This window comes from Neopelma chrysocephalum, unplaced genomic scaffold (genome assembly GCF_003984885.1).
Source record: "Neopelma chrysocephalum unplaced genomic scaffold, ASM398488v2 Primary Assembly neopelma1_97, whole genome shotgun sequence".
NCBI lineage: Eukaryota > Metazoa > Chordata > Aves > Passeriformes > Pipridae > Neopelma > Neopelma chrysocephalum.
Genome location: NW_020897760.1, coordinates 3789156 through 3815955, shown reverse-complemented (window position 1 = coordinate 3815955; position 26800 = coordinate 3789156). Strand labels below are relative to the sequence as shown.

The window sequence follows — 26800 nt, the reverse complement described above, 5'->3', positions numbered from 1 at the left end:
AATTACCTGATGTTAATGGTTAAAAGGAGTCCCCTATACTGCTACAAAAATTTGGCTTCTGAAAATTTCAGGGGAAAGATAAATTACCAATCCAGCAGCCTTATCTCCATGGAAATGTGAAGAAATACTTGGCTTGTGAATCAAACTTAAGCTTTGTGACACTTGCCTAGTGGAATTCCATGGCGTTGCTGCAACTGAAAATCAATGAACTTACTTTAGGACCAAGGGAGTTCTCAATGGCAAGTTAACTACAGTTTTAGTTGTTCATGCTTAAATGAAGTTATAAGGTCAAATGTATACATCTACTGAAATTCTGTAAGTCATATGCAATTTACATTATTGTTACAAGGGAAGAAAATACTCTCATTGTCACTGCCAGGTCATCAGGAGGAGCAAAACTGTATGCATAGTCTGTAAGATGAAGTGAAACAAACTAGAATAAATATTTGTTTAAATGCCTTCTATCGTAAATACAGGTAGCAACATCTTTCTCTTGAATGAGAATAATAGATCAACAAAATGTTTTGAATTTAGAATGTATTTAAACACAGATGAGTCCCAGAGTGGTAAATGGATATGAACTTTCTTAAAGTTCAAAGACCAATTACATCCAGAGGGCTGATTTGTCTTGACATACATTCATAGTGGCTATAGAATCAGCTGTAAGCAGGTTACAGGCAACTTCTACCCCCCAGCACAATAATCTGACTCTGAAAGCCCAGATCCTGCATGTGCAGAGAATTCAAACATGCTGCTTTGGGAAACAATCCCCATGTGTTATTGAAGTAAATTTATTACTTACGTGTAAGGCTTATAATAAAATGCTCATGGTATAGTTACTAATATTACCAAAAAAGCTCAAGCCTCAGTGACTGTTCTGTACAAATGCTGCTAAATCCATGGTGCAGCACACAGTAGTTTTTTTCAGTTAATTCCACACCAGACTGTAGGCTTTTCCACAAAGCAAACCAGACAGTCTAACAAACCTTAATTAAACATAGTCTCAGTTAATCAAGGGAAGAGCTTAGTTCAGATAATAATTTGGTTTTGGTCTAAAAGAAAGGACATCTGTGCTATTATTTGAGATTTGTTATTTCAGTGTGTTACAGTTGGCAGTGAGGTCTTTGGTACTGGATGCCATTGTGGGACTGAAATACACTGCTGGATTTAGGAGGAAAGACAATGAAATACAGTTCTTTATGCCAATTGGAAGAGTTGCAAAGAGACAAATTGAAGACTATACGATGTAATTTATTGGTAATTGAATGATGCATCCAAAATTTTGTTTAATGCCAGGGTCCAAGAGGACAACCAGGGGATGCTGGCCCTAATGGAGAAATGGGTTTTGAGGTGAGCTTTTAATCATTTATATAGCAATTAAAAATACTCAAACAACTGACTAAGCCTGGACAATATGTTTAGAAATTTATTTTTTGTTGCCTGCATCTGACTTAAATACCATGAGCTACTGAGAGACTCTTACTTAAAGCTGTTCCAAAAAATTTTAAGATAAATAACTTTTTCTGTTGAGAACATTGTCTTTGAGCATACATTCATGACATCTTGACATAGAAGGTGAATGTTTTCCTTGCAGTTAACAGTAAAACAACATTAATCATATGCCCTTGCAAATTGTAGATGAAGAAAAGCAGCTGCAGACAGCCTTCTTGCTAACTTCTGCTTCTGTTTTTTGCTTTGTTTTTAATATTTCATTGAAAGAAATGTGACAGAATGTATTAGCCACATTTGTAATGAAGTACCTGAGGGATAAGCTCACTTAATACAGAAGGGATTTGGCTTATTCAAAAGAACGTGCTTCCTCAGCCACACAAAATCCAATCTTCTGACTGACTATTAAAAAAAGGTTTATATGTAAACTTTACAAGAAGCAGTCTGATACCATTAACTCATTAAGGGCTGAAGCCTCCAAAAAGGGCTTTGTTCTCCAGAGGCTGTATCTACTTGGCTCCAAGCCTAAACAGTGATGAAGTTGTCAGTTAGATTTACAAAAGATAGATGTTTGCTCAGCCTACCAGTATGATGAAAGGTACAGGCTTAGTGTACTGCTGAGTCTTCAATATTTCCTGACCCACAGTGTATTTCCTGAACTCCTCCAATTCCCTCCTTTCTTTTCTTCTGTTGGGCTTTAAAAAGAAGAAAGAACTGTGTTGTCTTGGTTTGATTTTTCAGACATGCTTCTCTCCCAGTGTCTTATGTCATTCTTCTGCTTCAATTTTGGCTGTACTGTTTAGTTGTTGCAAAATTATTATTAGTGATCATGTGCAACAATAGCTCTTGTACCATACAGGGACCTCCTGGCCCTGAGGGAGAAGCTGGCCTACAGGGGGAACCAGGTGCAAAGGTAAATGCTGAAATTATTCTCTCTTGTGCTGTTTAAATTTTCACATTTGCATAAAAGCAAATCAGGGATTTGATTCATTAGCCAAGTAGATAGTGATACAGGAAATGAACCATTAAGAAATATTGTTATTGTCACGATGACCGCACTATTTGTAAACCCTGTCATTGCTAGGAGTATTGATCTTTAAAATCTAATGATTTTTCTTGTGATATTCCAGGGAGACATTGGAGATGCTGGGAAGTCTGGAGAACCAGGCGATCAAGGTTTAAGGGTAAGCGATGGATGCAAATCCTCTTCCAAAACAGGAAAGTATGTTACAAATGAAATGCAGGTTGAGAAATCTTGCTTTATCAGACAAATTCAGTAAGAGGCTATTTTCTGATATCTTTTTTTTCGTATTGTAACAAGTTAAAAAGTATATTGTTTGGGGAAGAGTGGCTTGTTCAGCAGAAACGGACTTGGGGGTGCTGTTTGACAGCCAGCTGGATATGAGCCAACACTGTGCCCAGGTGGCCAAGAAGGCCAATGGCATCCTGACCTGTATCAGAAATAGTGTGGCCAGCAGGACCAGGGCAGTGATTGTCCACCTGTGCTCAGCGTTAGTGAGGCCACACCTGGGGTGCTGTGTCCATTTGTGGGCCTCTGATTTCAAAAAGGACATTGAGGTACTGAAGTGCAGGACAAAAGCAACAGAGCTGGTGAAGCACAAAGTCTTGGAAGAAGCAGCTGAGAGAGATGGGTTTGTTTAGTCTGAAGAAAAGGAGGCTCAAGGGAGAGCTCATTGCTCTCTACAACTGCTTGAAAGGAGGTTCTAGTCAGGTGGGGGTTGGTCTCTTCTGCCATGTCTCAAGTGAAGGGATGACAGAAAATGGCCTTGAGTTGCACAAGGAGAGGTTCAGATTGGATATTAGAAAAAGAATTTTCAGTGGAAGAGTGGTTAGGCATTGGAATAAGTTGCCCAAGGAGGTGATGAGGTCACCATCTGTAGAAGTGTTCAAGAGACATCTGGATGTGGCATCTGGGGATATGGTTTAGGGGTGCTTATGGTGGTTCTAGGCTGATGGTTAGACATGATGATCTTGAAGGTCTCTTTTCTTGATGATTCTGCAGGATTCTATGATTATAATGTTGAAATATTTCTAAGTGTCTCATGTCTTTCGGTCAATGTTTGGACTCCATGATCTTGGAGATCTTTTCCAGCCTTATTGATTCTATGATTCTCTGTCACTGAGACATGAATGAGTGCTTTGAAGGTAAATCCAAGGGTGTCCAGCCCAGCTCTTAAGATGACAGCACACAATAACTCTGTGTATGGATACCCTATCTAGGTGAGATAATGAGAATATTGTAGTCTCATCAGAGTAATGTGTATCTCTGTACCACCATCTAAAACATCTGATTTGCTTATGGTGCTTCAGCACTTGATTTTACCAAGCACACCTGCTTATTCTTCCTGTGCAGACTTTATCCAGGATGCTTTTAAAAGAGCATATAAACTATATCCTTTCAGACTTGAGTCTTACCATTGAACTCTCTTGTTCCATTGGCTTCTTGCTGTCATCTTTTCCTTCTGCCCAAAATACACCAACTAGGTGCATTGCATAATTCTACCTGTTCTTGGAGAGGAAAAATTCCTGATAATGGTCCACAGTGGGTGTTCTGGACTTAATCATACCACAATGTGTGAAATACTGTGTTATTAGTATAGGGCAGCACATATCTGCAAATTACCAGTGTCTTTACCTGAGAAAGGTAAATATTCTAAAATGCCATGGTGCTGATAATGATGTTTTTTCATGGCCCTAAACTAAGTCACTAAACATAACAATATAATAGTTATCCACATAAACATGGAAGTTTCAGGACAGAATAGGTACATTTTTGAGGTTGTTGTAATTACATGTTGTATACTCTGAAAAAAATCTCAGTGCCACTGTCTAAGTCTCCAGTGCTATATGGACATAGCGCTGCCTCATTTTTCTGATACTGATCGTCTTTTGTGTTTTCTTGTGTTGGAGACTCATGGGCTGTGGGACTGAAGATAAATAAACTGTAACAGCAACAAAAAAGTTGGCCAAAAACCAGTAATCATATGTAAAACTAGTATGAGTTCTTCCAAGGCAATACTTCTATGTCAAGAAATTTAGTCAATAACTTTGTTTTCAACTGTTCCTTTCTACAAGGGTGAACCAGGACCTCCAGGAGAAGATGGTGTTCAAGGAAAAGATGGCACAAAGGTATATTAAGTTTTTGTAGCAGATGTAAAAAAGTCATATTAGCTTAAGAACCCAAATCTCCTTTTTTATCCTATTTCACCAGGTCAACAGAGCCCAGGTGAATGCACTTTGTTTTAACATAGGATATCCTGTATATTATAGGCTTTCCTGTGCCTTTTAGGTGCATATCTACCCTGCAAGGGCTGCAAAGTTGAATAGGTTGACAAAGAAATGAGAGTTGGAGAAGTGAGTACAGCTTATTTCTGTAGTGACTAAAATGCTGGAAAGAGTAAGCCCAAGGGTGCTCTGCTCTCTGAATTGGATCAGTGCTGTGCCAGGGACTGTGGCAGGTGCCAGGACAGAGGATGTAATAGAGAACAACCTCAGATACTTGGTCACAGATGGGGCACAGTGTGGCTGTAGGAGTGTATGAATGAGATAGAAAGGGCTTTACCCTAACTTAGAGCCTGATCTGAATTTGAGAGACATCGGTTTTAGTGTGTTTTGTGTCAAACCCAAAGATTCAGAATTCACTTTTCTCATGAACAAGTAATTCTGTAGCAGCAGCTTGACTGTGCTTTGGTTTTTTTGCTTTGTTTTAGGGAGACCCTGGAGACCAGGGACTTATTGGAGAAGGTGGTGAAAAAGGAGAAATGGGGTTACTAGGAATTGTTGGGCCCCCTGGTGAACCTGGCATAATGGGCATTCCTGTAAGTGTTTTCAGGCTGAAGGGGACTTTGTGGTCATTTGCTTTTTCTAAGCAAATTTAATTTTGTTTGCTTCCTTTATTTTTTAATTTTCTGATTTTCAATGTAATTAGAGATGACAGTCTTGAAATAAGCTTTCTGTGTGGTATAGCTTTTCAGGATTGGTAGAGAGAGGAGACAAATGCTTTTCCTATCTTAAATCTGTGATCTCTTAGCAATTCCTTAGAATCTTAGTGATTCCTCATGATTTGTCATCCAGACACACATACCACACAACCTGGAGCGTCTCACTTCAGATCACTCTTTCACAGTCAACATTATTAGATCAGTTGCGTGTTTGTTCTGACATCACTCCTAGCAGCTAAAATCTGTCTATGAACTTGTATGCAACTTCTTAATGCAAACTAATATTTCGGAGCACAGTTTCCGAAGCAAGTATTGTAGCCTCAAGTCAGACATCAGATTCCCTTACAAAAATCATCATGTTCTCATTTGCAGTCCTCTGGCTGCTTTCTGTGTAGCTCTTATGTGATGGTGGAGTCTGAGTAAACATTAGTTGGAGGGCCAGCTGTTACAGAGCAAGTTTTGTTTCTGATAGAACTATACGACTCTGACTTTCTGTTTTGAGTTGGCAGTTCTGGAGACACTTGCAAGTATGAAAGTTTCATACATTGCAATTATCACAAACAGCTCAGCCCTGGCACATCTACACTGTGTGTAATTATACTTGTGTACAATAAACGACATCAGCAGTGCTTCTGTGGCTCAGTGAGACTGGCAGGTCTGGAAATTGAATGTTTGGGAGGATGTGGTTATTGGGGGATTTTTCACGTTTCTGTTCTGCATGTTCCAAAGGCAGCTGCAGAGCTGCCTTCCTCCCCACTCATCCTCCCTGGCATCTGGGAGTGTTCACATGACAGTTTTGGTTTGACCTCCTTCTAAGGGATGCAGGCAGATCATAATATCCTAGTCTAATCGTGGAAATCAGTTTCCTATATTCAACTGTCTGAGTGTTTCATTGGGAGTGAGAGTAATAGTATATTTTCCTTAAACAACAGCTCACAAAGCAACAAATAATCTTGACAAATCTGTTTAAACTATGTTTACCTTGGTTTATCACCACAGTGGCCCAAAATACGTCTCCCTTTAAAGCTAAATTACCTCCTGTAACTCACGCAGCTTTTGGGCAAATTGAAACCAGTGAGCAGTGGACACATTCAGCCCTTTGGGAAAGTCAGTTTTGAAGTGATTTGGAGGTCAGAGGGGCTGTAGCTCCACAGTACCCCTCATCAGCAGGCAGCACACGCAGTTATGCTGTCACTGAGAGGTGGGCAGTGGTGGGCATCAGCACTTACTGAGTTAGGTCTCTTCTTCCCAGCAATTTGCATCAGGGCCCTGCTCTTCACACTTGACAACCCCAAGGTTTTCTTACTTTTCCTCTGGTTTTGTATTGTATTTCTTTTAAAAATAGTGTTTGTCTTGAAGGAATTTTATTCCTAAAGTAATATTTTCTGTGTGGACAAGATTATTGGGGGGTTTTTTCCTCTATTTTTAGTGCTTTTCCACTAGTTTGATAAGTGATCCCTGCTACTTACCCACTTATTTCTGCTCTAACTTGAAACAGTCCTACTACCTTGCTCACAGCCACAGTTAACAAGATTTTTTCTTCCACTTCCCTGCATTGCAAAAGCCTACTTAGTTATCCAGTTTGAAGCACAGTTGAAACGTGTTTCCAGGCCTTTCCCAATCATTTCTTTTTCTCTAATAAATCTATAGGGCCCTGAAGGAACACCAGGAAATCCAGGCCAGAGGGGCCGTTTAGGAAAAAAGGTAGTATTTTTCATCTTCCCCAGTTCCCTTGCTTTTATCTGAAAGTCAAATTTACATTACTAAATTCCATTGAACCAAAACTATCCCTGTTTGATATCATGCTTCAAGCCAATTTTTTTCTTGCTAGCCATAGCAATTAGAATTGTCATAATTCTGCAATCAATAATATTCAGAACCTTAGGAAATTTAGATTTGTATCAGAATGTGCTTTTGTGACTCAGAACAGTTTCTGCTTCTATTAAAAGTTGTTAAGCTTTGGCCAAAACAAAACAATAGAAAAGCTTTAGCAGAGACTTTTTTTATACTAAAGACTTCTGGGTTCAGACGTTCTAATAACTACAGTAAATGACATACAGTAAATGTAATACCTATTAAATAATACTGTTAAATTACACACTTTGATTAAGCATAAACCACGTTTTGAAACTTAGTGTCAATCTCTTGTTATTTTTAATACAATAACACCAACAGGGGGAAAAGGGGCAGCTTGGCCCTCCGGGAGAAATTGGACCTGCTGGTGATTCTGGCCAACCTGGAGAAATTGGTCCCAAAGGTGCAAGAGGAACTCGAGGTCCCATGGTTGGTACAGAACATGCTTATTTAAGAGCTCATGTGTTTCTGTTTTAGCAGAATAGTGTCTCTTCGTGGAAAGAGGCAAGTCACAGCTGTAGCACATGTAAATAGTTTTGAGGTAGCTGGAGATGCAGGGAGTGTCCTTTCCAGCCTGTGTGTCCCATGGTCTTTCAGCATCAGAACAAGGCCTGTGCACCTTTCCAGACAGAAACCTGGGGCATGGATCTGAAAGGATTCGTCTTTTGCTTTGGTCCTCTGACAGTCAGAGAAGTGGGATGGCAGGGCGCTCCATGGAATACTCATGCCCCACACTCCACATATAACCTCACTGCTATGGTTGTTTATTAAACCTTCCCAGTTCCAAAATCAGAAATCATGGGGTTTGCTATAACATGCAATAAGCCTTAGCCATGACTGAAACAAAGCATTTCAGATGAAGACTGCTACTGTATTAAATAGGAATCTCATCCAAAGTTAACTGAATTAAGTCTGTTTCCGTAATAAGCTCCCAAAGCTTGCTCCACATTGCGTGAGAGATGCACAGACACATCCAAGCTCCACACTAGAGAGGCAACATGCCTGTCTCAGTGATTCAGTGCCCAATCCTGTGGCCACTGAATGCAGCAGTGCGTTCCTGAACACATGAAGTACAGAAGTAAAGTTAATGGCCAATATTTTCAAGAGAAGGACTCAACTTCCTAAGGTGATGATCACCCCCAGCTTCTCTTGGCATACTAGCATTTGCAAACAGAGTTCTACACCTCTGAAAGATCAGATCCTTATTAATCTTAATTATGCACAAGGATTATAAGGTTAGGACTGAAAACGTTGATCATTTTTTCCACAGAACAGGGAAAAGCCCAGTATTGTTTAGTAAATTAAGTTGGACATAACAAGAAATTTGCATATGTGTCAAATGTCAATATTTGAAGATTTTTCCAAGTGGTGACTTTATAAAGTAGGCATTGTTGTAACCCTTTACAGAAGAGTTCATTTTTCTCTCACTGATTATTGCATTTAACAGGGACACCCAGGAGGAATGGGACCTGAAGGAGAGTCAGGAATTCCAGGTTATGGGGTGAGTTTTTGCTGAATGGGGTGAGATTTTACTGAATTCATGTACACACACATCCCAAAGTGGTACTCTAATTTCAACTATCACTGGGATCTGTATCTAGACTACACAAATATCTTTAGGAAAGACAAATACATATGTTTATATGACATGTGATTGCCTACTCAGAAATGTTCGCCTTAAGCAATGGTGACTGGGTTTTGTGAATTCACTAGCAGGTTTTTTACCACTGATTTTAAACCCTTATTTGTCCAATGTATCTCAACCCTTGTGAATAAAGTTCTATAAAACTACTACAGCTATTCATTATGAAGAGAGTTCAGCAAACACTAAAACCTCTGCTGTCTGGCCAGGCAGTTTCCATTTCAGTAACAGAAACTGATTGAATGAGGTTAGTTGAAGGACATAAATATATTGTGGCTTTCACTGAAAAATAGTCATGATCGTCATCATAAGTCCTTGATTGAGTCCTGCTCTTACAGATCATACTGTCCAGTCTCTTTTCCAAACACAAACATCCATCAGAGACCCTAACCCTGAAGCAAAAACCAGCCCAGTTCCCCTCACCTGCCAGAACCTGTGATTTCCCGCTGTGCCCAGAGCTTTTCCTGCACACAGTCCATTTTCTGCCTGGGTCCATTGTTTTTGTTGTCATATCATGATTTAGAATTATTGACAAGCAGTAAAAAAACCTAGAACAATAGTTACAAGTAGCTAAAAGAAAGTTTGGAATTAATTATTTCTTTAATTATTTGTTTTGGAACTAATTTTAGTTTGGTTTGGTTTTGTTCTTTAGGGTCACCAGGGTTCTCCAGGGCCCATAGGGCTCCCAGGCCCCAAAGGAGAAAAGGTATGAAGATGGATTTTATTTTCCTACAGTTTGTGAAATTATCAACAGAGGAAACTTTAGTGCATGCCCTCTGTTTTCAACAGCACACAGCAAAAGCCAGCATTTGCAGTATTTGTTAGTATTGTGAAAGAATAGGAAAAGAAATGCAAACTGGAGAAATGGATCATTCAGAGATGGAGTCCCAAATTATTACTATTAAAATGGTTGAGGTTTTAAAACACAAAGTACTCATTGTAAGAAACACATTCTATTGTATCAGATAGCACCACTGCCCTTGGTGAGCACTGCTGACAAAAATAATCAGTACAGAACCAGCTAAATATTTACTTAACTCTAAGTCTGTGAGTACACCCACAGATCTGCCTGAAAGTCCAACTGAGATGGACAAATGTCTGTGGTTAATTTAAAATGTTAGGGACAGGATGTGGTCTCTGCTGCTATTTTAGTGTCAGATTTACTGTTGTTCTTTTAAGTCTCAAATCCTGCAAACAGGTTTGTGTGCCAGCTGAAGTTCGTGTGACCCCAAGCAGGTACATGGATTCACTTCATGAAGATGGATTTGGAGTTGCACTTGACAGAGAAATACATTCTTATACTAGGGCCAGTTTTGCAATAAATACTGTTAAGAGGCATTTTTGGAGTCTTCTATACACTTGTTTTTCTATATTAAGTGTATTTCTCGAAATAGTGGAAGAAATTTTTTTTTCTGTCTTGTCAAATATCCTGTTTATGTTTTTTTTTTCATTAAATAAAGAAATGATTACATGGAAATTGTCCAAATACTTTTTTTTTTTTTTTAATAGCTGCCTTTGAGAATAGAGCAAATACCTAGCCTTTTTAGTCCTAAATGCCTTTGGGACATTTAGGTAAATGTTAAAATGGAGTTATAATTTCCATTATATTAGAACCATAAGCATCATATTCACTTTTAGCATCTATACAGCATGCTCTCTGGTTTTTATTAGTATTAAAACTTATGTGCATGGTAGACAAGGTTGAATTTCCAAGTTAACATTTTTTAATACTTATCTTTGATTTAGGGCTACCCAGGCGAAGACAATACAGTCCTTGGACCACCAGGGCCCATAGGTGAACCAGTAGGTCTTTCTTTCTCAAACAAATTATATTAGTGCATCTTGAGACAGGAATCAACGCTGTTCTTTCTGAAGCTTTGTATCCCTGTCTCAGGAGTCAGTACCCCCTTGCACAAAAATGGTCCTTTAATGGGCAATCTCTCTCTGAAAAATGCAGTTGTGTGCTCTTTCCTGCTCATGTGCCCTCTATTTGATTTCACTAATGCCATTAGTCTGTGTGTAGACCAGCTCATTTAGCAACAGAATTTTACCCTCTCTCTTTACCCTGAATTATACCTAATTGCTTTACTAACCAAAAACGTGTTTTGTCTTATTTCATTATCACTGCTAACTAATTTAGTTGATTTAGAGAACTTTATTTTGTAACCATTTTTGTACTAAATTCATATGTGGGGTATCTCTCTGCTGCAACTATGAACCTGTAAAAAAAATAAAAAGCCTTCTCAAAATCTTATTAAAAGTGTTTAATATTCAGCCTTTGATTGCGCCAGAAGCATTTCTTGTACAGTCTACTTCTCTCCTGATTAACCTTAATATTTATACCTTGCTTTCTGAAAAGGCAGGACTATAAGACCCTGATGTAGCTGAAAATGAAAAGTCTGGACCAGGTTCTTAACTTAATTACAGTGATGCATGAGGGAAGAGACTCCATCCATTCTGTTGTGGCCAAACTGTCTCTGTAATGCTGACTGCTCAAACCTTGCAAGTGGGGTCCTTTCACCTGGTGGGATTCCCTGTAGGAAACATGCCATGAGGTTGCTGAAACTTTGGAGAGTATACAAGCAGTTGCACAATAGTATCTCTTGGTGCATCTAATCAGATGTGAACTGTAAAGATACATTGCAGTTAGTGCTGCCTGGGCACTTTTTCGTTATATGCCTTTACTTAAGTCAGGTGGGAAAGAGGCAGTTGTTTATTATTTCATCTAATGATTGGCTGGATGTCTTTTGGAAAGACTCAGCCATTCTTACTTTTTATGAGTGTGATTCTCTATCCCATAATTTTTCCTTTGACTTAGATTTGGTGCATTTGCTACAATGAAAGTTAAAATTCTGAGGAAAAATCCAGTTTCTTGTGGGACTGGAATAAGGACCTTTTCCTAAAGTAGAGCTAGTGAGGTGTCTGAATGCAGGAGGAAGAATCACATTAATCACAAAAATCATGCTATTTCCTCTGCTACTGTGCAGCTCTTTCATGTGTGAGGCATGCTGAGGGATTGAAATTGCCTTTATATTAGGACAAGCTTAAAGATTAAAGCAGATTTTGACTACAGCAAGTAATTTCAGAATAGAACCCAATTTTTAATGTGCTGTCTTACAGAAACCAAAAGAGAGTTTTCCTTGTGTTTCTTGAAAACAGTCTCTTCATTTATTTGTTCAGATTTTAAATTAAGATATCATATATATTTACATATGGGTATAAACCTGGAGAAGTTCTACTGAGGTCAATATTCCTGTTTCATTTAGGCCCATGTAAGATTGATCTCTTAGCTTCTAGTCTTCAGTTACAAAATATTTTAGACAGTGGTTACTGTTTGCAATGGATTTTGTTTAGAAAAAAATCATGTTTATTCATGTTTATTCCTTTAGCCAACTTTAATATTTATATTCCTCAGTTCCATATCATTGGTTAGTCTGTTTTTAGAGAAATCCCAGCTTTCTTTCTGCAGCATTCTTTCAGTTCAGCTGTTACATTTTGCTCTTTGGTTTTTTCTTTAGGGTCCTAGTGGTGAACGTGGAGATAGAGGAGAACCTGGTGATGAGGGCTACAAGGTAATACCTCTTGCTTTTTATTTTTATTCTTTTTTTTTTTTTGAACATGGCATGGTATGCATACATGTGGAGTAATGTAGCAGAAGTATCATCTTCCCTCACAAGTGCACAGAGGTGTACTTACGCACGCACGCGCGCCTCGCTGCACTGATGAACTCTTAAAACACTTTGGACCATCTTTCATATAAGAGGTTTAGAGCTGCAACTCATGAGTTGGAGAAGACTTGAATGACCCTACTGTGTATAAATACTTGGTGGGATGGAATGAACGTGAAGGAGACAGACTTGTTCCAGTAGTGTCCAGTGACAGGACAAGAGGAACAGGGAAAAAACGGAACCACATGAAATTCCATTTGAAATGGCTTTTTTTTTACTGTGCGGTTGAATGAGCACCAGAAAAAGCTGCCCAGAATGGTTGTGGAGTCTCCATCCTTGGAAATACTCAAAACTTGACTAGACATAGTCCTGGGCAACCTTTTCTTCCTGGCCCTGCTTGAGGAGGAGGGTTCCACTAGATGATCTCAAAAAGTCCCTTTCAACCTAAACCTTCTGTGATTCTGTAATACTGAATGAGTTGATATTTTTCTCTGAAATTTAAGCACATTTTACACAGATAATACAGATAGACATAGTAATAAATGAATGAACTGAATCTGTGCTTACAGAAGTGCAGAAGTGTGTAAACAACATGTAATCCCCTCTTGCAGTTTGGAGTAGAGAATGTAAAGAATAAAAGCTCCATAAGGTTTGATCTTGGAGACCTGAACATACTTTATCTAGGTCATGTCAGTGAATTTGGGTCCACCCAGCTCCCCCCAAGATGGGCTTTACAAGGAAGTCTATAGCTCTGGGTATGACAGGCTGAGTTACTTGTATTGTAATGTGTTATATTTTCTCCTTCCCAGGGTCATATAGGTCTTCCAGGGCTTAGAGGACCTACTGGACAGCAAGGACCTCCAGTAAGTGTTTCAAACAAGTGAGATTCATCTATTGACTGTTGAAAATATGTTTTCATCTGCATTCAAATAATTATTTTCATTTATTTATTTTTTTTTTCAAAGGGAGAACCAGGTGAACTGGGAGAGCAAGGACCAAAAGGAGAAAGAGGTTCAGGAGTAAGTAGAAAAAAGCAAAGCAAAACTGCATTTAATTGGGATTTGTAGGTTTTTACTGTTCACTGACTATCCTTGGAAAACTGTTATTTAAGGCTAGAACTGAGTGTTTGGGTTTCCTTTTCATACCTGCAGGGAAAACAAAAACATAAAGTGGAAAATTGCATGCTGGATAGTAAATGTGTGTTATTTGATAGATAAGTGGTTTTACTTTGGAGTGATATAAAGCTTTACAAGAGGCTCTTTTGGAAACATTTCAGTGATATTCAATTATACACTTAAGTGGAGTTCCTTGTGGCAAAGTAGCTCTGGAAGGCACCTGGGATTTTGCTTCTCTGATCTGTAAATGAAGCCTCCTGATACTACACTGCACAGGGTTTTCAGAGATGTGGAAATAAGGAATTTGCCACAGAATACTAGTGACATAATGAGAGAGCAAGTCATGACAAATATCAAAACCAAAGTCTTTCCCTTTAGAAATAATAGTTTGTCTCAGTGATGTGTTTAAAATTGGCAAGAGTGTTTTATATTCTCATGGGCTGAATGTCATCGGCCTTTGAGATTTCAAAAGATTTAGGCTAAAAGATTTCTTACAATACCAATTGCCATTGCAATTTGAATGAGATATTTTGTGTGAGAAGTTCCATATAGTAAATATGTTAGAGTTCCAAAATTTTCTAGGTAACTACAAGAATCTGTAGTGGGCTAGGACTGGGGAGCAACACAAAGGAAGTATGATGTGAAAATGTTGTCAGCATGTACTCTAGCCATGCACTCAGACATATTGCCGTTGAGAAACTACTCACAGCACAGGATAAAATCAGTAATTTCTCTTGGGAAATGTTTTCTTTTTATTGCAAATGCTCCTCAGATTAATACTGCCTTTTACAAATGTGGAAATAATATCCAGCTTGGAGCTATCATAAGAACCTAAAGGTTTACACAAAAATGTTAGTAGTGAAACAATTCATAGTCTTAACTCCAGTGGCATTACTGGTGTTGCTATAGCAAGCCTTACAAAGGTAATCCCATAAACTGCAATGCTGAATCATCTGGGTTCATGCATCCAGAAATTGTAATGAAAACAATATTAAGTTCTTTGAATATGCATATTCCAGTTCTGATTGGTGGACTTTTTTTATCCAGTTCTTAACAAAAAGGCATTAAATTAAGGAATAGAACAGCATTTTCTGTTTTTGTCATATTTACATTAATTATAAAACATTTACAACTACAGTGACCCAAGCTTTTTCACTTTATTGCATGTTTTGTCTTATTGCAGCATAGTAGTTTAGTATAAGTTCTGCTTTAATGAACAGTGTTTAAAATAATTAATCTGGAAAATCTTGAAAGCTTTTTTCTACTTGTTCTGTGCTAACAGACATTATTCTTGTCCCTGTTGTCCAGTTGTTGCATTTTTTAGAGGGAGGATAAAATTAATGACATAGATCTTTATATTCTGTGGAGAATATCCTATAAACAAAGTTCTCGGAGAAGCTTTTCTTCCTTGATGCTTGGCCTCTTGGTCACTAAACCACTTACAAGAATGTTATCTGCTCAGTATTGCTCAGTTTTCTAAGACTACAGATTTCTACATCAGTCAATATGAAAAAAGAGGTCTGGTTTTAAGTAATTTTTATCTTTTTTGTACATCTTAGATAAAAAGAATGTTCCCATATGTGACACTATTGTTTTCCATTATTGTCTTTCACAGGCATTTAGTGTATGTACATTGCCTACTTTTCATGACTTCCCTTTTAAAGAGTACAGGAAATGCTGTAAAAGTGTACTTCCTCACAGAGGGGTGGCTGATAGAGAAGAAATTGTCAGCTTCACAATGAAAAATGCTTTATGCCTCTTGCTAGAAAAGGTTCTGAAAACTACACTATACCGATTCATAAAAGGGAAAGATATATACAATTCTACCAGAAATTTATTGACTTTTACTTCAAAAACTTTCTGCTGTCTCCTGAAATGGAAGTAATCTGGTTCATAGTCAGGCAATGTGAACATGCATACTAAGAAGGGAACAATCGTCAGCTCTTAGGGGATTGAGTTTAAGACATTTGTCAGTTCACAAGTGTTTGTAACTTTTAGGGACCCACAGGGAAGAAAGGAGCGATGGGTCAGGCAGGCAAACCTGGAACTCCTGTAAGTAATAAAATTCTAAAGTCTATTTTCAGGTTATAAAACAAAGAAAATACTAATAAAAATAAAACCAAAATTGCGTCATGCCGTGGTACCTGAAGGTCTTATGTTCACTCTAAGGAACTTTCTTATTATCCAGGAAGTGTAAAGGAACCCCTGTCATTTTTGAATATTAATAATTTTTGAAATTATGTTAAATTATACTGAATTATGTTCAGTTACTCAGCATATGGAAGTGAGGTATGACTAATAGAACAACAAGGTCCTTCTCACCTGTAAAGTTACTTAATTAGATCATTTTTGCATATGGCTTGTAGTCCATTTGGAGGTTATCACATTATATTGAACAGAGCTGTACTACTGTTCACTCCTGGCCCCATCAGTTCTTAGAACAGCTGCAGCCCACAGAAGCTTGGATCCATATGTCCATGATGGATACATGTGGTAGATCCCTTGAGGTTTATTTGTTTCTCTTGCTTGCCCTGAGCTGAAATTTTTAATGTTCTTTCTGAATTTACTGTAGAGAAGATAACTTGCATCCCTTTCTCCCTGAGGGAGAAGGAGCAGGAAGGAGTAGGTGTTCTGTAAATATAGCTAGGAACAAAATCCATCAAGGTTATTTTGGTCCCCTAATAAATAGTACCACACAAGCACATATTGTAAATAACTTTTACTACCTCACATCAAACATTTTAACTGGAGAAATGCAGCTGCTTCACAGAGCTTGTACCTGCTGAGCAGAGGGCAAGAATAGCCTATTGAAGGCAAGGACCTGTGTGTCTTTTGTAAATACTCGACTTTTTCCTCTGGAGGACTGCAGAGAGTGTATCATTCAGCAGACAAAGGAAAAAAGGGAAAAGCAAGACATACAGAGAAGTGAGGAGAAGGCCGTAAAACTAAAACTTAGGGAAATTTCAAAGCACATCCCAAATGCAAGATACTTTAGCAACCCGAAATTAGAAATATGATTAAGATGGCACACTTCTTACATTCTGTGTGACTGTCATTAACTATACTTCTTCAGAAAAGATGTTTTCTAGTGAGAATATTTTAAATTTCTGAGAACTGCATTCATAGAGAGATCATTGCAGAAGCCCAAAGCCCTTTAAAATAGTGTATGTCAGTCTAAAGGGAAATAATTGTAAGGAAATAAATCAATGTTCCTCTGTTGGATGTGACATGAGGCTTTTTTTGTACAAGTATAGCCACAGTTACCTTATTAGAAAACTTGCCTTATTGGAAATTTGTATGTATTTTGATATGTTAAAATTTGAACAGCATAAATTTGTGAAAGTATTACTGAGTAGTACTAAATATCTAGTAAAATAAAGACTGAAAAGATATATGGTCAGGGGGGTTTCAGAGATAAATAAATTCCTTTATGAGGTTTCCTTGCTTCAGTTTAAGAGTCAACACTCTGAGCCATCTTCCAGGCCTGGCACACAAAGGGGGCAGCTCTGTGGTTTCAGCTCAGATCCCGTAACGCAGCAAGTCTAAGGTTAAACCAGCAGCATTCAGAACTCTAACTCAGAACATCCTCTGCGAGTATTCATTCGTATCACTGGGTCTACTATTATGCAGGGTTTAGGAAATACTGTGACTGAAATCTGGTTGTGTGATGGTGAAGTGCTATATTTGATTTAAATTTGTTTCAAGGGGAAACCGGGGCCAGCAGGGCAGAAAGGAACAGTTGGGTACCCTGGACCAGAAGGCATTCCTGGGAACCCTGGCAAGACTGGGCTGTTGGGGAAGCCTGGCCCTAAGGTAAGTTGCTTTCCACATTGCCTCTATGTCATTTGCATTACAGATTTTCTAAGGTTAAGGCATTTAAAAAGGAGGAACCATTCTCAGTTCCTTGAGCATCTTGAAAATTAGACCAATTTTTTTGTTTTCTTTCTTTTTTACTCCTGATATTCTGGCCAGGATATAAAGTTACCAAGACAAAAAGGGAAGTGTGCTGTGAGAAGAACTATTTCATTAGTATATGTTAGTAGTAAGTACAGCTAAGTGAAAATGATTTCTGATTCAGAGAGGCTGCACAGTTCTGTTCCTGAAAATGAGCCATAGACCCCAACTGAGACTGTTTCCTCTCAGGCTCTGAGATAATCCCACATTTTCCCTCTTGTCTTTGAATTTGTAACCTATGCCTCTCTACCTAAAAAATTCTGAAGCTTTGTCCAAAATCGGTGGAAAAAGAGTGTAAGGTATCTAGAAGCATTCTTGGAAACAGGTTTTTGTCTGACTGTTCCTTGTCACCTGTGGGCCAAAGATGGTGACCTGCTGCCTCTGGGAGCAGTGACACAGTTCTTCGGTGAGTCCCTCCAGAGAGGGGGAGAAAATTCCTTTAGTTATTCTCATCATTGAAAATCTGATCACTTTCATTTCAAGCATGGTATTTCTCAGTAGTTCTACTTAAATTGACCAGTAATTGTTATAAAATATTGCCAAGTTAGATTTTGTGTTAGGAATTAATCAAGGTGCTGAGTGAGGCACTGTTGTTACAGGTATGAATTTCCAATCTGGTTGAACAAAGAGAAAATTAAATATAGGGGGCAGGTGTACCCTATTCAGGCCTCTCCAGTTTCAGATCATGAACCTCTTCCAAGTTCTTAAAATTCTCTGGAGTTGAATTTAGCAGTATCATCCCAAAGAATTCTTATAATTTTGCATTTCCACTGAAAATGTCATACAATCATATTAAAGATGATTCCATTACCCCATTACAATCTGTAGTAAGGAGAGGCTTATAACTGATTTTTGCCACAATGAATAAAAACCCACAACTTTTGCTATGTAAGTTTATTAGTCCATCGGTTTATAAGCCACAGCACCATATTCAAAAGCCCTGAAAATCACATTTAATATAAAAATCTTATTTCATATAACCCTTTCATTTCTGTGAGTGCATAACTGAATGTCATATTAAATAAAAAAGATAGATATCTATATATGCATGTATTTCTACTACATTTTGTCACAGAAATATTCGTTATGCCTGCTACTTAGAAATAAACGTTGAATTTTGAATGTTTCTCTGGGAAGGTAGTGTCATTTTGTTTCATGTGGAGTTACTTCTTCCTGAAAAATGAATACTGTAAATCTCAACCATATTTTCAGCCTTTTACGTTTGGAATATTAACAGAAATCCAGATGATACTGCTGATCATAGTCTTTCTATGTATTTTGATGTATTATCAGTGTGTGTCCATATATACAGAAAGCATTAAGTGTTTTTGACTGATTTTATGTTAAAAGCCTGTTTCAGCATACAATGAAAAAACATGTTTGGCTGTTCTGTTCGTAATCCATTATATTCAATTTGTTAAGGGTAATAAAGGAAACTCAGGCTTACCAGGCCTGGCTGGTTATCCTGGAGCTCAAGGTCCCAAGGGATTGTCAGGCATGCCAGGGCCCATGGGAGCACCCGGACTAAAGGTACACACATAGGATCTTGTTGTTTAGGTACAGTATTACTGATGTTGCTTAGTCTTCATACTGCAATCACTGACTGTGGAATCATCATACTACTGTTAATCATATGAGTAACCTAAGCCAAGACTTACTTGAAGGCTAAGACTACAAGTTGCATTGACTTCATTTCCATAAACTGTAATTTGAAAATAGAGGTCCCATCCAAGTGTTAGTCCCAACTCCAGAAGCTGTTCAAAGCACTTTTTATTTACTCCAGCTTTACCGCCAAATGTTTCCTGACTTTTATTTCTAACCTTCTGTAGCTATTAGAACAGTTGGGATAATTTGAACATCTGAGCAACCTATAAGCGGAGAAGTACTAAAATTTCAAGCCTAAATCTCAAGCTTGGGAGCTAAAGACTCACCTGGAACATCCATTTATCATAGGACTTAAACTGTTCTTGTTCAGTCCTATTAGAAAGAAATAAATCTGAGTGTGCTCCATTTTCCGGGCAGTTCCATGTACCTGACATCAGCATATCCTTAAATTAATTAGACTCATTTCAATTTTAAAATAATCAAACAGTGGAAACAGTACAGATAATTTTCTTCCTGTAGAATAGATTTTTTTTTCTCTAAAATCATGATTTGCAGTGCTCTGTGAGGTTTTATTGGTAAGCAGTTCTTTAATACCTTAGGTTACTTTAGAACTGGAAATACTGTCTTTTTTATATTTTCATGAAAATATTTTAGTATAAACTATATTCACTATTTGTAGTGTTTATTGCCAATGCTCCCAGTCTGAATTTTACTCCTTTGTCTAGACAATGAGCTGTAGGAGGTAGTTCCTGGTCAGAAGTGTATGCAAGGAATAGATGAGTTGAGGGAAAACTGTTGCCACTTATACTACCAAATAAACATTAATAGTGGACATACCAAGTCAGACCAAAAGACTGTCTTTTTTAAAGCGGGAAGGTAAAACGTAGGGAAGAGCATAAGCACAAAGCATGAAACGTATAATTACAGTTTTTATTGCAGCTCAGTAACCTCCTGAGCTAGACATGATTTCTATGTATTTGATAGTCCTGAGAGGATTTGTCTTGCGGAAAATTTTCTAGTTTCCATTTGAATCAATGTAGATTTCTAGTCAAACAGCAGGGAGTTCCACAAGTAGACTATGTCTTGCTCAGAGGATTACATTTTAAATTTACTTTTAACCTGTCTATTCTGTATTTCATTTTGTGAATTTACTGCTTACACTGGGAGATATCATACTAGAATTGATTCAACATGTATGGGTTTTACGTTTCCACATCAAGCAGTCAATGTATGATTATACAGCAGTGTATGTATAATTATTGAAAGCATTACTGAGGGAAGTAAAATGAATGGAGTAAGTCTATTTGTTAGAGAGAAAGCATTTTCCACACTTCTGACAGGAAACCCAAATTTACACTTATAACTTTCACAATTGTAACAAAAGTTATATTTTCTTCCTATTTACAGGGTGAGAAAGGACTTCTAGGTCATCCAGGAAAGCGAGGCAAAAGAGGCCTTCCAGGATCACAAGGTGACCAAGGACCAGCAGGAGACACTGGACTGAAAGGACAGGCTGTATGTAGTCACAGCTGTTGATGCAAAACAAGTAGTCCAAGAGTTATGAACATGAAATAATAGTAAGGATGCCTGCTCCTGTTACAGGGAGAAGATGGAGATCAAGGTTTAATGGGGTTTCAAGGATTCCCGGGTCCAAAAGTATGTGCTCGTTCTTTTCTATTAGATCTTAAGCCATTACAGAGACAGAACATTAGGAAAGAGTAGAATTAATCATCTTTAACAGTAATTTGCTCAAAATACCTCTGAACTGTTGGAACATGGCAGGCAGAACTGTGTACTCCATGTGTAAGGATAAATATTCTGGCTCAGTGCACTTGGTATTTTCACTGTTACTGCTCTTAGAAATTGAAACAAGTGGCTAGCTAATGTCCATATTTGATTAAATTGTTCCTTTGCATTTTCAGGGTCCTGCAGGGGACATTGGCTTATTTGGAATTCTGGGCCCGAAAGGTCCAACAGGCCAAGTTGTAAGTGTTTTCAATCCATGAAAGAGATTGTCAGGGTGGTTTGCAGGTGGCATACATTTTTAACTTAGAAAATAATCTTTTTTCTCATTAACAAGGCCAGAACCCTCTAACCAAACCTTTCTGTCTGAGACTATGACTCTACTAGAAGCTCTTTGCTTGTACTGCAACGCTGCTCTGGTTGCAACGTGCTTACAGACACACAAGCAGAGCTGGGTTTTTAATATTGAAAGAAAAAAGCAAGCTTTGCTGACTAATTGTGGCTCTCCTAGCATAATTTCATCTGCACAAGCAATCTTATGACTGCCATATCTTTGTCTATTGGAGTTGAACATTCCTCTTACTGGCAAAAGTGCTGATTGTATACCTCTGTCCTGCAGCAAAAGAGTAAAGGATCAAACTTTGCCTGCAGTAAGATAGAGTGGTGCTCAGAGATTATTGATTAATAGGCAGTCTTTCTTTAATAAATATTTTCTTTTTATCTAAAAGGTTCCTAACCTGCATTAGCTTATTCTTCATTACATTCTGCTTTGCTACTCACCAAAAATGTGCAAGCATCTTTAGCAGTTTTTAATACTAGGGAATGTGCATCCAGCTTACAGCATCAAGTGTTGTAAAAAGGGGAAAAGTTACAGCATGGAAGATCTTAGTTCAAAATGTTCTTCTCTCACTGCTGCCATTGCCATCACAGAACTGAATTTGTTCAGTTAACCAGATGCAGAGCAGCAGCTTTAGGGGCCTGTTCTAATAGCTACCTTATTTTTCTAAATGTTCCTATACAAGATAAACATTGGACTTGAGCAGTTTGCTCTAAGTGAAATGGAACGGGAAAGTAACATTTTAACAGTACTTACTGCAGACGTACAAGACTACTTGTGGCCAGTAATATAGCTCAAGATATGGTTGATTGTAGCTCAATAAATACATAGTCTTTTGTAATCAGAGTACTTAAATTTCCACTGGTTTTAGTGCATCAATTTTCCCATTAAAGAATGTGTGTGGGCTTTCCAACCACAACTATTACAAATTACTGGAATACTTACCTTACTGATTTTGTTGCAATGTGCACTTAATATTTAGAAAGAGAATATCACCATGATCTTTTGGATATTTGACAGGGCTATGTTCTGAGCAGCTTTAAACCAGAATATGTCATGAGGATTTTCTTAATTTTGTAAACAAAGCGGACTAATAAATTCTTTGCTTGTTTACAGGGATATATTGGCCCTGTTGGTCAAGAAGGTGTAACAGGCTCAGCTGGCAGGCCTGTAAGTTTCCCTTTATTTTTGCGTAATCTGTTTATTTCACCTACCCTTTCTTTAAGTAATCTTCTTCTGCAACCTTCTAGTTTTTTCTGTCTGCAAATAGCCAATTGGACCTCCTTTTTTTATACCACACGGGTGAGATAATGTGTGTGATTCCAGCATCTATAATACAAACAAGAAAAAAAAATTACAAAAGCCAATGACAAAGTCATTGCAATGACCTTCTGTCTAAGTACAGTGTACGGAGGGCATGCCTACAGGGCCAGTGGGCAAGTCAAGGTGTAAAACAGCACATAGTAACTGCCACCTGGATATTCTTTCTCAGCCTTAGATGTAAGATATATTTAGAGAGTATCACACTTGGTTTCAGTATAGTTTATTTTTTATGTGTTGTGAGCTGAACTGTCCAGAGTGCCCCTCTAGACACTCTGAGAGTGCCCATGAGCCCTTGTAAGGGTGTTCCAGGTGCTGATGAGGTCCCTGTCACAACTCAAATATCATCTCAGCTTTCTGACAACCTTCAATGCTCCCCAAGTTCCCTGCAGTGGGGAAGCTCTGTCCTCATCCCCGTTTCCATCTCTTGTCACAATCCCAGTGCCAGAGCCAGATTTGTTTTCCAAGAGAAAACCCTGTGGCTCATGTCTGCAGACTACCCAACCATGCAAGGTAGTTTTAGAAGCTCTTTGGACCATGCAGATTACTCTGATGAACTAGACGTGGAGCAAATGAGGATATCTAGAAATTGAAATAATCATAAAAATAGCAAATACACAATAAAAGTAATAAATACAAATATTTACAAGTGAAAAAGAAGGGTAATGTTCCATCTGCAATTCTTTCCACTTGTTGGGAAAAACAGTACTTTAAATCTTGCTCTATTCTTTTCAATTGTGCCAAGGAGAAAAACTTTACAGTTGTGTGTACTTGTATGAAGGCTTTCAATAGACTTCATATTGAATGTAATAGTTTGCCATTATCATTCAAAAAGCATTATAGTTGAATATTACTTCTGTGTTATGAAATGTAGCCATCAAGATACAAAATTCTTCCAGAAAAGAACTGTAAGATTGTTGCCATCTTTGGAAACAGTTTAAGTGCAAAACTAACCAAAAATGTCAGAAAAGGTGTGTCTAATCTGATTGTGAGAGGAAAACTAATATAGCTTAATAGAAATGTATATGTGATGAATGGATTTCTTCAGTGATGGGGAATACTGAGTTTTGTTCTCTGCTCTTAAGATGGTGAAGCACTGATGTATTACAGTGGATGAAATTGTGGGGAATACAGCTGATAGACAGGGATAACACAGACAGTTAAAATTACTGAGAAAAAACATATTTGCAAGCTGAAGAAAACAACTTTCCATGTATAGAAATTGCAAAACGTTTTCAAGTTATTTAGTTTTCTAGTAGTACAGGAAAATCAAACCCCTAGAGTTGTAAATACTTCCACAGATGAAACTGGATTTTCCATGTGAGTAATATAACTTGCATGGATATTGATCTGCTTATTTCAGTCCCAGGCATCTAGAAGGCATATTGGATTAACAGCTTCTCTTTCTTATAGGGACCGAGAGGTGAAAAGGGCACAAGGGGTGAAATGGTAAGATGAAACAATTTTGTCCTTTCATATTTTTGGCTGTGTAAGAACCATTCATGTGTTACACTGAGTGTACTCTTGCATGCTCTGAATGCCAGACAGTTGTGTTGTGCTCCGGGAGAGCACTGGCCGAGAAAGCTGGTAGCATGTGTCAAAAGTCTAACCTTTTCTTGTTCAAGTTGACTTATGTAGATATGACCAGTGGATGTGAGGTGTTGGGCAGTATGGCCCCTGATCATAGAGCAGGCACATACTCCAAATCTGTCCTAGTTCAAATCTAAAAGAAAAACCTTCTGTCACATTTGTTGTCAGTGCCTCCCAGCATGCACGCACATGTTCATAGATCTGTATCATCTTCTCTAGAGAGGGAGAAGTTCAGGAGAAGCCTAGGCCTGTGGATGAGTGTCCATGCAATGTACACCAACTGTAGGAACAGTAGGCAGCACAGATAGGTTACGAACTTGCTGTCTTTCGTTTTTCGGTAAGAATATTACACTAGTTGTTGTACATCCATAAACGTTGGATTTAATTTTAAAATTGTGTTAGTAAAATCTCCTATTAATAATGGCTATGTGAAAAGCCATTAAGTTATCATGTTGATAGCAAATATGAATACAAATTTGATAACAACAATATTACCTTACATGGCAGATGTATTAGTTCCTTTTCCAGTAACTAGCAGATGTGATCTTGCTCCTGTTACTCTTACCCTGCCTTCACGCCATCTCACTTAAAATAATTTAGTTTCATTTATCTTACTGTATTTTGCTTTTAGCAACCACTTGTAAAAAATCCAATCTAACTACCTTATTGAAGTTTTGAAAAATAAAACAGAAATATTCATAATGTCTTAAGGAATTAAAGCTTGGAACTAAACTGCTTCTATGTGTCTTGGAGAACTTTCTTCTTTGATTCTAATGCTCTTCTCTTTGGTCCTAATGCTTTTGAGGCACATGCTATCACAGAATAGAAGAGAAAAACTAGTTTCTTAATTTGTGCTGCTATTATCGAAACTCTTTTTCTACTGTTTGTTCCTAAGAATTATTATGACAGCATAGAGCTAAAAATGCTGACACTTAAAAAACCAATAAAACCCATTCAAAATAGTGAACAAGAAACATCCGTTTCCATTATTGGTGCTGGTGTTTAAGAAGTTAATTCCTAAATAAGTTCTTGAGTTCATCAAGATAAGTTAATCTGGTAAGACTGTCTGCAGAAGAAGAATGTTTAATTTTAAATCATGTACAGTGGCATTACTTTCCCCAAAAGAACTGATTTATTTCCAACTATTTTCAGATACAAAAGAGAGAAAATTATTTTCATCCAACTGTGTATTGTGAGCTTTTATTTATACCTCTAAAATTTATATTGGCATTCTTCCTAGAATCACATAGATTTTAACCTTTTTGTAGTATCCAAGTTTTAGTTATATATTTTAGTCTGTCAGGGTTACAGTGTTCATTACTAGAAAAAAATGTCCTTTTATCCCCTGGAAAATGGAAGATAAAATCATGTCTTCTTATTGAGATCACTGGTGAAACAAGGCTCATGTCCTGTAGGCTATTTCTGGATAGTCAGAAACAGAGTTCATTGAAAAATTTTAGTCAAAATTTAATCAATAATTATTGAAACTATTTTTCAATTCAAAATATTCATTTCACTGTGATTGAAATGTTAAGAAAAACATGGAATACACTTAGGAATATTGTTTCAGAATTCTGACATTTCTGAAAGTGTTTTCATTTTCTTAATGGTTTTTATTTCATGGCGTGTCACCTAATCAGTTATAATATACAATCATAAGATAATCCAGGTTGTAAGTGATCTCAAGACATTTAAATAGGAAGTTGGTCTAGAAAAGAATCAAGTCTGAGATCAGACCACATCAATCAGGGCTTTATTGACTCAAGTCTTGGAAACTCCCAAGAATGGAGATTGAATAATCTCCTTGGATAATGCATTCCAGTCTGTGACTATCTTGCAGCGAAAAAAAGATATGATATGATAAGGCATAATCTTTAATTTTCTATTCTCGTATTTTATTTTAGGTTTACAATCATTAATGCCAGCTACTAAACTGTATTGTATATTAGACTATTATATTGCAGGATGTTACTAGGCTTTACACATTATGAGATATGGTGACATAACATCAAACTCACAAAAGCAGTCAGAGAAAGCTTAACATTCATATTTTTTGTTAAAAATACTGTCTTCAAAAATTTTAAGTGTCTTGGAAAATATGGAAGTCCTTGGGATTGCTCATGTTTTCATTCATCATTGCATATAAAATTAGGGCCTTGCAGTATTAGAAAAGGATTGGGGCTTTGGCCTTTGAACTTCTGTTCAATCAAATAGGGTGATTAAAGAATTAAAGAGTGCACTGAAAGTAACTGGTTGAGTCTCTGCTTTTGTTTTTATGAACTGGAATTACACTTTTCACACTTAAATTCTAATGCGATCAAAGGGTAAATTAAGTAGATTTGTAAAGGTAATCCTGTACATTCCAGCAAAACATTTAGCAATTAACTTAGTCTATGAAAAATGTAATTTAACCTTATTTTGGTGCTCTGCAGCAGAAAGAAGGAACATTGGTAAAATCCCTACAGGATTTTCAATGCACTCTGTGCAGTTTCATTATATTTTAAAGGTTTGTAAAGATAATTGATACAGCCTTCTGAAGTTTTAATGCATTTAAGAAATTT

The 26800-nt window shown here is 37.5% G+C and overlaps 1 protein-coding gene across 1 annotated transcript in view; it reads left to right on the top strand.

Moving 5' to 3' along the window:
• Positions 1-26800, top strand: part of COL24A1 (collagen type XXIV alpha 1 chain) — a 133767-nt gene that overhangs the window by 97243 nt on the left and 9724 nt on the right. The window contains exons 36-56 of the mRNA XM_027694196.1: positions 1297-1350; positions 2309-2362; positions 2580-2633; positions 4546-4599; positions 5181-5288; positions 7062-7115; positions 7587-7694; positions 8713-8766; positions 9560-9613; positions 10654-10710; positions 12426-12479; positions 13385-13438; positions 13541-13594; positions 15689-15742; positions 17396-17503; positions 19067-19174; positions 20657-20764; positions 20852-20905; positions 21172-21234; positions 22446-22499; positions 24063-24098. Of these exons, the coding sequence (XP_027549997.1) occupies positions 1297-1350; positions 2309-2362; positions 2580-2633; positions 4546-4599; positions 5181-5288; positions 7062-7115; positions 7587-7694; positions 8713-8766; positions 9560-9613; positions 10654-10710; positions 12426-12479; positions 13385-13438; positions 13541-13594; positions 15689-15742; positions 17396-17503; positions 19067-19174; positions 20657-20764; positions 20852-20905; positions 21172-21234; positions 22446-22499; positions 24063-24098 (1398 nt within the window). The remainder of the gene's footprint in view (positions 1-1296; positions 1351-2308; positions 2363-2579; positions 2634-4545; positions 4600-5180; positions 5289-7061; positions 7116-7586; positions 7695-8712; positions 8767-9559; positions 9614-10653; positions 10711-12425; positions 12480-13384; positions 13439-13540; positions 13595-15688; positions 15743-17395; positions 17504-19066; positions 19175-20656; positions 20765-20851; positions 20906-21171; positions 21235-22445; positions 22500-24062; positions 24099-26800) is intronic.